The sequence below is a fragment of the Manis pentadactyla genome, chromosome 2 (genome assembly GCF_030020395.1).
Source record: "Manis pentadactyla isolate mManPen7 chromosome 2, mManPen7.hap1, whole genome shotgun sequence".
Classification (NCBI taxonomy): Eukaryota; Metazoa; Chordata; class Mammalia; order Pholidota; family Manidae; genus Manis; species Manis pentadactyla.
Window position 1 is genome coordinate 113035138 of NC_080020.1, and position 14460 is coordinate 113049597.

The window sequence follows — 14460 nt, forward strand, 5'->3', positions numbered from 1 at the left end:
ACAGAAGCAAAAAGCATTTAGTATCCATTCATAGTTTTTTGGGGGGAGAGAGGAACTTTAAGACCACTTAGGGTAAAGCTATGCTTTGGGACCATTGAACCAACTAGTTATCTTCTAGAAGTGCATCATATGAAGGAGATACAGATTAGCAACTAGCATTTATTGAGGACCTACTCTGTGCCTGGACTTCCTCCTTGGTGTTTTACTTTTGTATCTCATTTTGATCTTCATAGCAACCTGTGTGAGCTGATTATCCTCATATGACAACTTAAATTACAGAAAGTTACACAATTATTAAATAGAGTTGAGATTTGGAACTCAGGTTTACCACAGTATTATAAAATATTTGTATTTTAAAGTAGTTGTAATTTAGGCACTTAACACCACAGCAAAATTTTTCATTTTCTAGTTGTTGTGTGTTTTACCTTCATATTACTACACTGATTTTTAAGTAATTTAAAAAATTACAAAATAATACACGTCCATTATTTAAAATTAAAAACACATAGAAATCAAAAAGAGTAAAGCAGAAATCATCTCTTTACTACTTTGTGACATCTACTATTAGCATTTTGATGTATATTTGTCCATGCATATATGTGTGTTTCTTATGCACATTCCCTCAGCTCCCACCCTGTCTCTTTTGACATTTCTAAAGTGTCCCTCTGGATCTCACCTTTCTTCTAGGCTGGGGGAATCTGGTGATATTCCATAATCACTGACTGCAGTTGGGAGTTGCTGTTATATAGTCCTTGACTCAGGCATAATCCCTGCTCCTGTCAGTCGTGGCCAGTTTAACGGGATTAGTGATTTATGAAACCCTTGCTGCTCTTCTCAAAAAGGCAGTGAACGTCAATGAGACTCGTGAATATTTTTAAGACTTCCTGGACTAAAACATTTATGTTGTCATGTTTAAATAATACTGCCATAAAAAATAACATTGTAGATAAATCTTTGTTCCCATTTTGCTTTTTCTTTATTTGAAAAGGAGTTGCCAGGACAAAAAGTATGTACCTTTTTTTAAGGTCTTTTACATATATTGCCAAATTGCTGTTCTACCTGGCATTAAGTTTCTTTATAAGCCAAACTTGAGTTGTCCCAGTCTTTGTTTACTTTTATTAGATTTTAGTTGAGTTATTTTATGAATTTAACATACTAATAATTGAGTCAGGTGTATAATATGGCATCCCTAGCTTTGAACAGATAAATTGTTCAGTTGACAAAACCAAAACAATCTATAGGAATTGTCTTGCCAATGGGTTTCAGCCCCGGGCAAGTTTGCTATGGATTCAGTGTGACCAAAGAAAATGACAGTAAAACGTAGGGTTATACCCAACTTGGTTTCCATGGTGGCAGGTCAGTCACTAAAATCCTGTTCACTCAGAGTGAGGCTGCATGCAGCACGCCAGTCCCTTCCTCTGGGCCCCTCTGCCTGTACAGCCATCCTCTGGGCCTCTGTCCTTGGCACTACCACCACTCTAGCCTCTGCTCTGCTCTCCTGCAGCCTTGCAGCTGTGCCACCGTGTCACCCAGAGCACTGGGTGGAGCTCTTTATATAGAGTCAGTAGCAACGTATTGCCCACCCATGTTGTAGTGAGCTTGCCAGCCAGGGCCAGGTGAAAATCCTGGCAGCAGGAACTTTCATTTTGTCCACAGGAATTCATAAGTAACATTGGAAAATGCTAACATTCTGGACTGTAAAAAAGCAATCCCTCACTTTGTATATAGGTACCAGGTCAAGGATAGAGACTTTCAAACTCTTATTTTCTCATCTCAGGATTTCGTGTCCAATTTCATGAGATCCCTAAGGCTTAACCTTGTGTCATAACAAGGCAAGAGTTCAGCTTGAGCAAAAATAGATGGTGTCTTAAACAGAATAACAGACTCTAAAGTTATCTACTCCTTAATCCCTGGAACCAGTAAATTTGACTAGATTACCCAGCTGGGCCCAATAAGATCAGATAAGCCCTGAAGAGCAGAGCTCTCTCCCAGCTGAGGGTGGCAGAGAAATTCCAAGATTTCAAGTATGAAAAGGATTTGACAAGACTTTGCCGGCTCTGACATATACAGGGCCACATGCAAAGACTGGGAAGAGACCTTTAGAGCTAAGGGAAAATGCCAGCTAACAGCCAGTGGAACTGGGGATCTCAGTTCCATAACCAACAGACTGAATGAATTTAGAAATGGATTCTTTCCCATAGTCTCCACGGAAGAACACAAACTACTGATACCTTGATTTTGATCTTGAGAATACAGTTGAGCCACAATGTGGATAAAATGAGAGTTTCCATGGCCAGGATTCTCACCTGGCCGTGGTTGACTAGCTCACTGCACACCTCTGGGCAATACATGGCTGTTGACTCTATAAAAAGAGCTCCGCCCAGTACTCTGGGCACAACACGGTGGCAGGGCTGCAAGGCTGCAGGAGAGCAGAGCAGAGGCTGGAGTGGTGGCAGTGCCGAGGCCAGAGGCCCAGAGGACGGCTATGCGGGACGGCTGTGCGGGACGACTGTGCAGAGAGACCCAGAAGACTGCTGTGTGGGACGGCTGTGCAGACAGAGGGGCCCAGAGACAGAGACCGGCTTGCTGCTTGCAGACTTGCTCTGAGTGAATGGGATTCTAGTGACTGACCTGCCACCTGAAAATAAAGTTGGGTATAATCCTTTCACCCCCAAGAACGTTTTGCTGTCATTTTCTTTGGTCACATTGAATCCATAGTGAACTTGCCTGGGGCTGAAACCCATTGTCAAGACACACAATGTGCCTGGACATCTGGTGCACAGAACCTATGAAATACCGGGTTCTGATCCACAGAAGCTATCAAATACCTGGTGTTGTTTTAAGCCACTGAGTCTACAGTAATAGTTTATAACAGCAATAGGAGACTATTACATTGAGTATAGGAAGAGGTGTAATCAAATAATTTCTTTATTACTAGAATAGAGGATCCTTAATTTTGTTAATCACTTGCATTTTAAAAGTATTGACAAAAATCATTGTACAAAAATATTAATAGCTAGTGGCAAGTTTATAACTGATTTTGTTTGCTTATGTGCATAATTTTACCACCTGTTGATGTCTTCATATTGTTGTCTTATTCTCTTTTATGCATATTAGCTAAGTATGTGTGACTCAACTGGTTATGGTAAGCTTTTAATGTTATTAAGTAATCTTAACAAATATACTTAATAACATTCTCTCATGTCCTACAGCCACACTTTATTTAGCGTTTCCTTGGTAAGCTCTGATAGTCAGTCTTTTTTCTATGACTGTCATATTCCTTGGACTAGATATCTTCAGGCAAATAAGTATCTATGGTCAAACCATAAATGGGTTTTCAGACAACAATTATGTTATATTTAAATTCACATTGAATAATATTTTTTTAAAAGCTGGATCTTGGAGATGGTAATGGTTTTTTCATCAGCATAATCTACATTGAGTATCACCTAATCACTTAATCCATTCTTGGCCTAAAAATAAATTTGACATTTGTTGTGGTGGTATAAGTTTTTTCATAGAATATGAAATTTGAGTTATGGAGTAGTAGTTAGTAATGAGCAGTTTTAATAGCCTTTTAAGTTGTAGTAAGTATTTGTAAAATCAATTTGGGAGACCATAACAAGAGTTTTACATTGCCTTTGAAGTCAGCAGTAATAAAAAATTGTGTATATACTAAAGTATACAGTAATGATTTTTATTTATTCAACAAGTATTTTTTGAATATCTACTTTATGCCAGACACTATATTAGAGATTTGCAGTATAGTACTGAATAAAACAGTCAAGTTTCTGCTCTCCAGGAGTCTGTGTGTTGGATGTGGTGATTCAGGGAGACAATAAAAATACGAAGAATATACATTATTATCATGTAGGTAAAGAGCTTTAAAGAAAAATATAGCAGGATATGGTGATAGTGATGAAAGGGGTTCAATTTTAGATATTTAAGAAAAATGAAAATATTGCTCGAAATGCACAGAGGAATGGAAAGAAACTACTTCAACTATATAAAGAAATAGTAAATAGTTTATTAAATGTGATATTTGTGATATTTTATGTAAGGGTGTTTCTTATATAAATTTAACATTAGCCTGTTACAGTACTCATACCTTGTTCATTTTATAACTAGTTTTGAACAAGCTGCAAATGACATTTTACTGAAACTGTTCACATCTAATATTCTTGTAACATTTTTAGAGCATATGTAGTAAGTTTTGTTAAAATAACTTTTTTCCTGAAAATACAATTGATGTGAAATTTTTAAGATATGCTTTAAAAAACTAAAATGTATGTAGTTGAGAGTAAGAATTATCTTTTTCCTTTTATTCATAGTCCATTGTAAAACCTGGCAGTTTTCTGAAGAATGTGTCAATACATCGGTAAACAAATATTTAGGAAATTTCCAAGTAGTTATTTCCTATGTTAATATTGCTTTTTCTTTTTTTCTAGTTGACAGATATGGTCCAGACTTGTACGTGAATTACTTTGGTTAGTCAAAGTGAACATTCAATAATGAGTGGTGCAGCTTTGGGACTCGAGATTGTTTTTGTCTTTTTTCTGGCATTATTCCTACTTCATCGATATGGAGACTTTAAGAAACAGCATAGACTTGTAATTGTTGGGACACTGCTAGCTTGGTATCTCTGCTTTCTTATTGTCTTCATTCTACCTCTGGATGTTAGTACGGTAAGAGGTGAAACTGATTCACAATTTAAAAGGCAATTGTAATCATACAGCATGTTTGAGATATGTTCTTAAGATAGCTAAATTATGTAAGGTTATATTTTGAATTTAAATGTTACTATATAAACTTGACCATTAAAAAGCATAGTTAGAAAGGCAATTTTAGGTAGATAGGTTGATATACTCCAATATCCCTTAAGTACTTGGTAACCTTTTAATTTTCATTTTTAAACCATTCATTGTTGTTTAGACAATATACAACCGGTGCAAGCATGCAGCTGCAAACTCAAGCCCTCCTGAAAATAGCAACATTACAGGATTGTATGCAACTGCTACTCCAGTTGCAAGGTATTTTCTCCCTTTTTTGTTTTAATATTGTAAGGGACAAATTGTTTAAAAATTGTTTTTACTGTCTAGATTTTATATTTATAAAAGTTTATCTTCATTCTCTGCTCATTCTACCCCCATCCCATCTCCATCCTTTGCTAGTAGACTTAATAATCTTGTATTCTATTAAATTTAAATCTTAAGTAAATTATAGAGTTTTTTGTGTGCACAAGACATTTCAGTGGATGCTATTGAGAAACCTAGAGAAGACCTGATTTTTCAGTCCTGGTTCTACCCCTTACTAAGTATGAGACTTCAAAAGGCTATTTTTCTCTTAGCCTCTTTCCGATCTTAAAAAAGGGGCATGCATTTTCTCTCTTGCCTAATTTACAAGGTTGTAATAAAGGAAAAGGAGATATTTTCTATGAAATGAGAATATTGCACATCCTTTGAGGTCATTATAATATTAGACTGAGTTCAGATTAGTGAAAGGGTATATTGAATATATCAAACTTCCAAGTAAAAAATAATAAATGTTGACTTTAGCTGTTACTGATGCTTTAGGTAGTATTTACATGCTTCTTTATGCAGTTTTTATTTATTTTTAAAAATCTACTCTGAATAAGGGTGAATTTAAAATGTGAATGTTACTCCATTTGAAACACTATTAAAAACGTGATCAGCAGCGTTTATGGGTTGTTGGGAGCCCCTGGGCTAAAGGATAGCCTTACTGTCTAGGAAGACTGACTGTGAATGGAAGAATCTATGGTCAGATACATATATTTTAAGAAAATTCAAACAGAATTATGTGAAAATGATGTCATCTATCGTCTTAGGAGCTATGCTATAGTAACTGATTAGTTAGTGTTCCATTTTCCAGGAATTAATCACCTAAGATTTTTCTCCTCTGCCCAAACACCAACACCACAAATGTATGTATTTTAAAGTCAATCATCAGTTTTAAAGCTAATCAAATCAGAGATTTAATTTCATCACATATTTGCTTTTTAAAGAGTCAAATTATTAATTTTTTAGGTGACCATTATATCCTCTATTTACTCAGTGGCTAAAAATACACTGAAACTTGGAAATTTAGATGACATTCCTCTCTTGAACTAATTGTTTTGTTCTCTTTGCATGTGTTTTTTTAGTTTGACAGCTTTGAATTTTAAGTTTTCTATCAAATTTTACAAGTTAGAGTCAGTAATTTAACATTTGAATGTAAATGAACTTTGCCATGCACAAATTAATTATATAGTTGATTTAAAGTCATAATTATGATTAATTGGCTTCAAATTGTTATTTAATAGCCAACATCCATGTTTTAAGCCATGGAGTTACATTCCTGATGGAATCATGCCGATATTCTGGAGGGTAGTATATTGGACATCACAGTTTTTAACATGGTAAGTGATAATGAAGGATACAATTTTTTAGATGGTGGCTAAGTGAAAAAAAAAACATGATTTTTTTTTTTTTCAGTGAACCGTCATATTTTGGAATTTTTTCAAGTGTCACTTATTTTTTTCCCTTAAATCTGTATCCTCTTTCTTTCCGGTCATTTAAGTCTCTGCCATCTTAAAATAAATAAAGAGACAAAAACAAACAAGAAATAGAAAACAGAAGCAAAAATTTTTCCTAGTCACAGTTGCCTTCCAGTTATGTCTTTATCTCTTGACCTTCAATTCAGTCTTCTTCCAGTCCCATTATAAAATTGCTATTGCTAAGGTTACCATTATTCCCTGGTTTTCTTTCTATCTGCTTAGCCCAATCTTCTGAATTTCCTTCATGTGCTGCCTTTCTGTGACCCACTTCCTAAATGTTGGTGTTCCATGGGGTCCCATCTTTGGTCATCTTATCTAACTCTCCCTACATAGCTTTGATTATAGTCATGGTTTCCTTCACCTGAGGCATTCTGTATCTTTCTTTATATTCACTATAGCTCTTTCTGCTGTTCTCTAGACTCAGACCTTACCCACTGCCTTTTGAGCATTTTAGATATTCTGCAGGCAGTTGAGCTCTAAAACTGAAAGGAGTCAACATTCCTACAAAAAGAAAACCAAAAAAACCATACACACACACAGCAGAGTGGTACCCCTGTAAATCTATGTGCAACTGAATGGGGCCCTCAACACTGCCAGCCTTTCCTCCTTTGTGTCTCTAGTTGGAGTGTCTTCATTCTCCAGAACAAATCTTTCCAATTACTTTAAACCTCTGCAGTTCCCTTTGTGGCTTGTGTGTGCTCGCTCTTGCATGTGCTTTCTCTCTCTCCCCACCCACCCTCTTACATCCTAGAAATAATCACCTTCTGTCCTTGAAGATGACTTTACTTTCTCCCTCACAGTGAAAATTCACATATATCATCAGATGACAGCACTTTCAGCTTCTCACCAACAAACTTACCTACCCATCTTCTTTCTTCCCTTCAAAGTGGAAAGTCTCTCTTAAAGTTAATCCCACTTCCTGAAATATAGACTCATCCCTTCAGCTCTTGTTATGTATACTTAAAACTTCCATTTGCAACAAAGCATGCATGATTCTCTCATCTTTAAAAAAGAAATTAGTCTTTCAAATCTCAACCCTTTCCACCTCTCTAGCTTCCATCTCAATGATCTACTTCTCATCACAGCTAAATTTTTTTTTTTGGTGAGGGTTTAGGGGGCAGACTTTTTTATTTTATTAAAGTATAAATTAGTACAGAAAAGTGCACAGATTGTGTTTAGTTTTACTCTTTCATGGTGAATATGCCCATATAACCAGTACTCAGATGATATTATAGAACATTAACAGTATCCTCAGAAGCTTCCCTCATGCCCCTCTCCCTAGCATTACCCTCCTTGAGAGTAACCATGATTTTGACTATAGAATCACTAATCTAGAGCTCTAGAGTGATGGAATCACTCTAGATTAGTTTTGCCTGTTTTTGAACTTTATAAACATGGAGTTCTACAATTATGTACTTTTTTGCATCTCTTTTTTTTGCTCATCTATTTAGAAGATTCATCTATATTGTATGTATCAGTATTTATTTTTTCATTTCTGTAAAATAATACATTTTATGAATATTCCATACTTTAATCCATCCAGCCAAATTTCTTAAATAAATTGTCTACATTTGGTGTCTCCTTTTGCTCACTGCTTACTCTCTCCTCAGCCCATTAAACCCTGTTGTCTACTCCCACTTCTTCACTCATGCCTACAGGTTCTTAATCTGTTTGACCTCTTAGCAGCATTTGATTATATTGCTTTCTTTCTCCACTTTGAAACACTTTTCTTCTCCTAGTTTTTACTCCATGTGCTCCTTAATTTCCTTCCACGCCTCTCTACTGCTCTGTCTCAATCTCCTTTTCTGGCTTCTCCTCCTGATGTTTCTCTACCTCCTTTAGAAGATGGTATTTCTCAAGGGACAACCTCAGTTCTTTCCTTCTCATTCTGTATAGTCACCCTTCTCATCATGTAATTTCAGTACCATTGATACAGTTTTGAGTCCTGAATCTGTATTTCTAATCCTCTCTCCTAAACTCTGAAGCCAGATAGCTTTCTGTGCAGCTCCTTTGGGCTGTGTTCTAGGTACTTCAATGTCAGTATTATATTGACAACCAATCTTCTCTCCTGTTTCTACTACACCGTCCCTAACCCTCTCCCAAATAGTTGCATTGTTGTTCCCTTTTGGTCCATTCTGCATGCTGAAACCTTACCAGTATTTAGAAAACTAAAATTTGATTGTGCTTCCTTTTTGTTAAAGAAAATGGTTTTTGTTTGGATGCAGTCCAAATTCTTCATAAAGGATTTAAAGCCTTTTTTAGATTCATTGTTAGTCACTCAGACTCTTTTTCTCACTGCTGGTCATTGCGGCCTCTTTTGCTCCCAGGAATGTACTTTGCTCTTCCCAAAATTTGATAGTATAAAAATAATTGATCACCTATTATAGTATATTCCATATTAATAATTAGTCATATTTATTTGTGGAAAGATCTATGCATTAAAATTGGACTCAAATATTTCTGTTATTTTAAGATTATATAGACATATTAATTGATTTTTAATCATAATTTTTTCCTTCCAACTAGGATTCTGTTACCTTTTATGCAATCATATGCAAGATCAGGAGGGTTTTCCATCACTGGAAAGATCAAAACTGCACTTATTGAGAATGCAATCTATTATGGCACCTATTTGCTGATTTTTGGAGCATTTTTAATTTATGTAGCTGTAAACCCACGTTTGCACTTAGAATGGTAAGAAAAGTCATTTATTAACATTGTTTCTGTGTATATTTCCTTTTTTTAAAATTATTTTTTATCTCCTCTATGCAGGTAAATAGGCTTCTCATCGAGAAACATATCAAGTTACGTGTTTTACAAATTCCCCCAAAAGAATATCTGAATAATCCATATTACTAAAAAAGCAGAGGACTGATGAACAGTAGTGATAACCTTCACTATTGTAGTCCTGAGATTTGCATAGATCTGCCCCAACACAAGTTAAATTTTTTTCAGACTTTAAAAATTTTTCAGTCTTCTCTTGGTTAATAGTATGAAGGCAACTAATGAAAATTATCTAACCTCCCAATAAAATACACAGATTATCTGGTGTTACTAAAAGGGTAGCTGTGGATTTGTAGGCTTAATTTTTTCACATAAATCCTAGCCATTCTTTAGGGCAGTTTGCTGAGAAACTGTGTAACACTAGGTAGTTTTATTTTACATTTTTGTCAGATAAACTTATCTATCACAGCTATCTGCCTGTGTTTTCTCTTTCTTAGGAACCAACTTCAGACTATTGGAATAGCTGCTGCAAATACCTGGGGTCTGTTTCTTCTCGTGTTGTTGTTAGGGTATGGCCTTGTGGAAATTCCTCGATCGTACTGGAATGGGGCAAAAAAAGGTTATCTACTTATGAAAACTTATTTTAAGGCAGCCAAACTGATGACAGAGAAAGCAGATGCAGAAGAGACTTTAGAAGATGTCATGGAGGTAAGCAGTTTAAACCTTACAGTCAACAGTCAACAAGTGTGTCTATCTCTTTTTGGTCCCTATTGGCTTGTTGTTAGCACTGCTGGTCTTTAGGCTGAGGTCCGTTGATGTGCAGTCCCTCAGAGTGCCTCATCCATTAGGATGACTTCTTGGCAGTTCAGCTTCATGAGATGTCATCTCCACCTTCGAACTGGCATAGATTCAGTGAGAATATATTCAACAGTGCAGGGTTATGCTTGTCATCTTGGGGTAATTTTTAGTGGTGCCCTCCTTTTCTCTTAATAGTCTCCCAGATTAAATGATAAACTATATGGTTACCCTGACAGAGTAAGAGTGAAGACAGCAATCAGATAACACTTCCCCCTGAAAGTTTTACCCAGAGTAATCCCACCAAGTCTGAAAACATCTTTAGACAACAATTTGCATGGGGAATTTGTATCAGTAAATTTTGTTACCTATCTGTAATTGCAATAAGGCACTTCATTTTACTCACTTGTAAAATGCCCATGACTTGAATCAACTTCACAAAGTTGTTGAAAGTATTAATTTCAGTAATATGCACAAAAATATACAACAAATTATAAAATTTTGCAGTTAAATAATATTTTGGTTATGGATTTATAAAGAGATTATTGTAGTCAGCTCACATTTTGCTCTTCTGAGAAAATATGCTATTTTGATGATGTTACTCCAACTTAAAACCTCATGGCGAAAGCTCTTCATTCATGTTAGAATAAACTCCAAAATGCTTTGATGTGACCTACCAAAAATGATTTGTCCTGTATTTAGCTCTTCAGCCCTATCTCAAACCTCTGTCTTCCTCGCATTGGTCGACTTTGGTTCCTCACATTTGCAAATGACAATGAAATAGCAAAGAATTATATAGTCTTAAATTTGCCTGAGTCTCAACTTTGGTTCCTCCAAACTTAATAATGATGATAATCACAAACGTATATAGACTTACTTATTTATCTCTGATTTTCTAAGCACTTGGCATGTATTAATACATTTAATTTTCACAACGTTGTGGGAGACATTTTGTTTTTATTCCCATTTTACAAATGAAGATAATGAGGCACAGAGAAGCTAAATAAGTTTCTCATGTTCACACAGCTGAGTGTGAAAGCCAGGAAGTCTAACTTTACTTTTTGCTTTAACAAGGATTGGCAAACTTTCTAAAGGACCAGATAGTATATTTTAGTTTAGGCTTTGTGTGCCATGTGGTCTCTGTTGCAACTGCTCTGTCACTGTAGCATGAAATTAGCCATAGACAATAGATGAATGAGCATGATGTGTTCCAAACAAGAACAGGTTAGTGGGCTAGATTTGCTCTGGTTTGCCCACCCCTATTCTCAACCATTACATTCATTGCCTTTCTTTTCTGTCCTTGAGCAAACTATTCCCAAACTCTTGGAATGTTCTTTTCTCCATTCTCTTCAGCTAATTCCTACTTCATTTTCACAGCTCAACATAGCCAGAATTCTTTAAGGAAGGCTTCTGTATTAATTTCCTAGGGATACTATAACAAAGTATCATAAACTGGATATTCTAAACAACAGAAGTTTATCATCTCACAGTTCTGGAGGCTTGAAGTCCAAAATCAGGGTTGGTTCCTTCTGAGGACTGTAGAGAAAGTCTGTACCATGCCTCTCAACTTCTGGGGGTGCTGGCCATCTTTGGTATTCCCTGGCTTGTAGATCTCTGCCTTCATATTCACTTGTTATTCTCCCTGTATGCTTGTCTTTGTCCAAATTTCCCCCTTTTGTAAGGACATCAGTTATGTTAGGTTAAGGACCCACTTCTGTATGACCTTATCTTAATTTAACCAATTATATCTGCAACAGCTCTATTTCCAAATAAGGTCACATTCCAAGGGACTGGGGATTAGGACTTCCAACATATAAATTGGGGGAAGGTGCAAAGTTCAACCCGTAACATCTTCCCTAGTCCTCTAGATTCTCAGACATTTGGCAACCAGTTTTAAAGTCACTGAATGCATGAACGAAAGGATGTATGGTGTGATTGAAAATCTTTATGTTGACTTTTCAGCATTTATTCCCCACCAAATGTAAGAACTGTAGCAGAAAACATTGATTCAAAATGTAGGTGTAAATCTCCTATAAATATTATTTTTTTATATTTCCTCAGGCATGATATTATTACACTTTCAAAAAGATAATTTATGTTTGATAATTTTTGTATCTATATTTGATATGTTTGCAATTTTGAATTTTTTGAAAAAATAGTTGAAAACTTGTATTTGATAATAAAATAATTAAAAGAATATAACTTAAATTTCATGGTGTTCCCCACAAAAGTTGGTATTAAATTCGGCTGTTTCAGATTGGAGGAAAATGGATTTCACCGGTTCATTCAATATTCCTTCAACAAATATATACATCTAGTTTATTATTCAAGACCTAGATTTTGTTAAGAATCTTTAATGTCTGAATTGAAGAAAGATTTTGTGGTTGTTATTTGGTTGGTGGGAGCCCTCTGCTTACAAATAGGATGTGTAATATTAAGGACTGGCCTTGGGGCCTTCTTTGCTATTTTATTATAGGCTTATGATGTGAGGGATTTTTAAAAGTTTAGATAAAATTATCTATGTAAAAAAGAAACCACTCTTTTTTTTAATGAATATATTTGACATATTTACACAGTATATAAGAGTGTAAATTTAAGGTTCACAAAATGTTAATTTATATGTTTGTATGTTATATAAAAACACTCTTAATGGATGCTATGAAAATAGCAGCAGACCCACAGAGATATCAAGAGAACTCCGATGTTTTTTTTTTTTGCCCCTCAGTAAATGCATGATTTATCAGGTATGACTGTCTTTGGCCATCCATAAACTTCAAAGGAGTTCAGAGTATTTTCTTTTTTTTTCTGAATATCTGAAAATTTTTAACTTGAGAAAAAAACTTTCATTATGTAATAAATAATTGTGGTCTTCCTGCCATGTTCAGTGCTGTGTAGAATTGATCTTTAGTATACTATCTAGAGTGAAAAATCGTGCAGTTCCTTGTAGTATGTGGTAAATGTGATATGAATGATACAAAGGAAATGCTCTGGTATAGAGAGGATTCACTTCTAATTAGTGATGAGAGGAGGAGATGAAATGGTGGAAATGAAATATCTGGTCTTGAGAGATGGGTGGAATTTTCATAGCTGACAGCACCCTGGTTGGTTATCAGGTTTTAAAACCAAATTAACTGAGCATAAGATTTATGTTGGAAAGATAAAACTTATAAGATTTGAAAGATATGTTGTAGCCAGATAGCAGGGCCTTAAAAGTCAGACTGAAAAGTCCAGACTGTGTTTTGAAAGCAGTGAGGAATCATTGACATCTTGCAGAAGGAATGGACATGACCCTGTAAGTGGTTTAGGATGATCAGTCTGTTGGAGGTGTGCAGAATAAGGCATGGGACAAGAATATGGATGATCTAGAGAGAAAATTTTTTAAATGTACTTGTTTTGAATACATATTTTAACAGATCACAAAGTTCCATCACCTTTTTGGGGGTAATTATTAATGATATTTTTCAGCTATCCACAAAATCTCCCAAATACAGTTTTATAAGAACCAGTTTACCGCTTTTACAATATGTTTCTCTCTGAAGTGAATATATACTTCTGTTTGTCTATTACTTTTCTTTGGAGCAGTAATAAAACTTAAAAGCCATATCAAACCTTTCAGAAGGTGTTTGCTAGATAGCCTAAGAGACACCTATACCTTTTGTCATTTTTCAAGATAGAGGGTTTTGAAGAGGGACAAAGTTACTTATTTCTACTAAAAACAGCCCATTATCCTGATTTCATGTTTTGTCTGGCCTGCCTAGTAAGAATTGATTAGGCATAGTAATGACAGAGCTCCAAGTTGTTTTATATGAGGAAAATAAGCTAATATTTCAAATGCTTCCTACATTTTATAAAAATTATGAACTTTTGAGGGAACTTTAAATTTATAACAGAAATAGCAAATTACAATAGTTAACTGTTTCATACCTGTTTTTGTTTAATAGGGCTAAAGAATTTAAAGGAAAATATGTTTCACAAATAATGTATGACCAGACCGTATAGTTATATTCAAAGTCTTATGCTAACTAGTTGTCACAACTTTAGGGCAGCTTAGTAATAGAAAATTGTATTGTAATGGTGATTCAGCATCTTTTAAAAAGCCAAGCCTTATCTTGCAACTCGCAGTTTAAGTCCTCTCTCACTGACCTCAAAATAAACTGTACTGAGGCCTCCTGGAGTGCTTTTCCTGCTTCTTCAGCCTCATCTAGTGCTACTTAGGTCCTTACTCTCCTTTTCCCTTTAGTCACACTGGACTTCTTTCAGTTCCTTCAAATTCCTTGTTCACTCTGCTTGGAGGCTTTTGTACATGCTTTCCCTCTGTTTGGAATATTCTCGCCCCTTCCTGTGGTTGGCTGACTCCTACTTGTGTTTTTTTTTAATCTCAACTTAAA

General features: G+C 35.4%; 1 protein-coding gene across 6 annotated transcripts in view; it reads left to right on the forward strand.

Moving 5' to 3' along the window:
- The window catches only part of LMBRD2 (LMBR1 domain containing 2), a 67445-nt gene that overhangs the window by 4663 nt on the left and 48322 nt on the right, over positions 1 to 14460 (forward strand). For 5 of the 6 annotated variants that reach the window (XM_057495808.1, XM_036932104.2, XM_057495805.1 and 2 more), the window contains exons 2-6: positions 4449 to 4685; positions 4933 to 5030; positions 6320 to 6415; positions 9080 to 9247; positions 9775 to 9985. In XM_057495808.1, coding sequence (XP_057351791.1) covers positions 4512 to 4685; positions 4933 to 5030; positions 6320 to 6415; positions 9080 to 9247; positions 9775 to 9985 — 747 coding nt within the window. In that variant the 5' untranslated portion in view covers positions 4449 to 4511. The remainder of the gene's footprint in view (positions 1 to 4448; positions 4686 to 4932; positions 5031 to 6319; positions 6416 to 9079; positions 9248 to 9774; positions 9986 to 14460) is intronic. The other variant, XM_036932109.2, reaches the window with a different exon arrangement.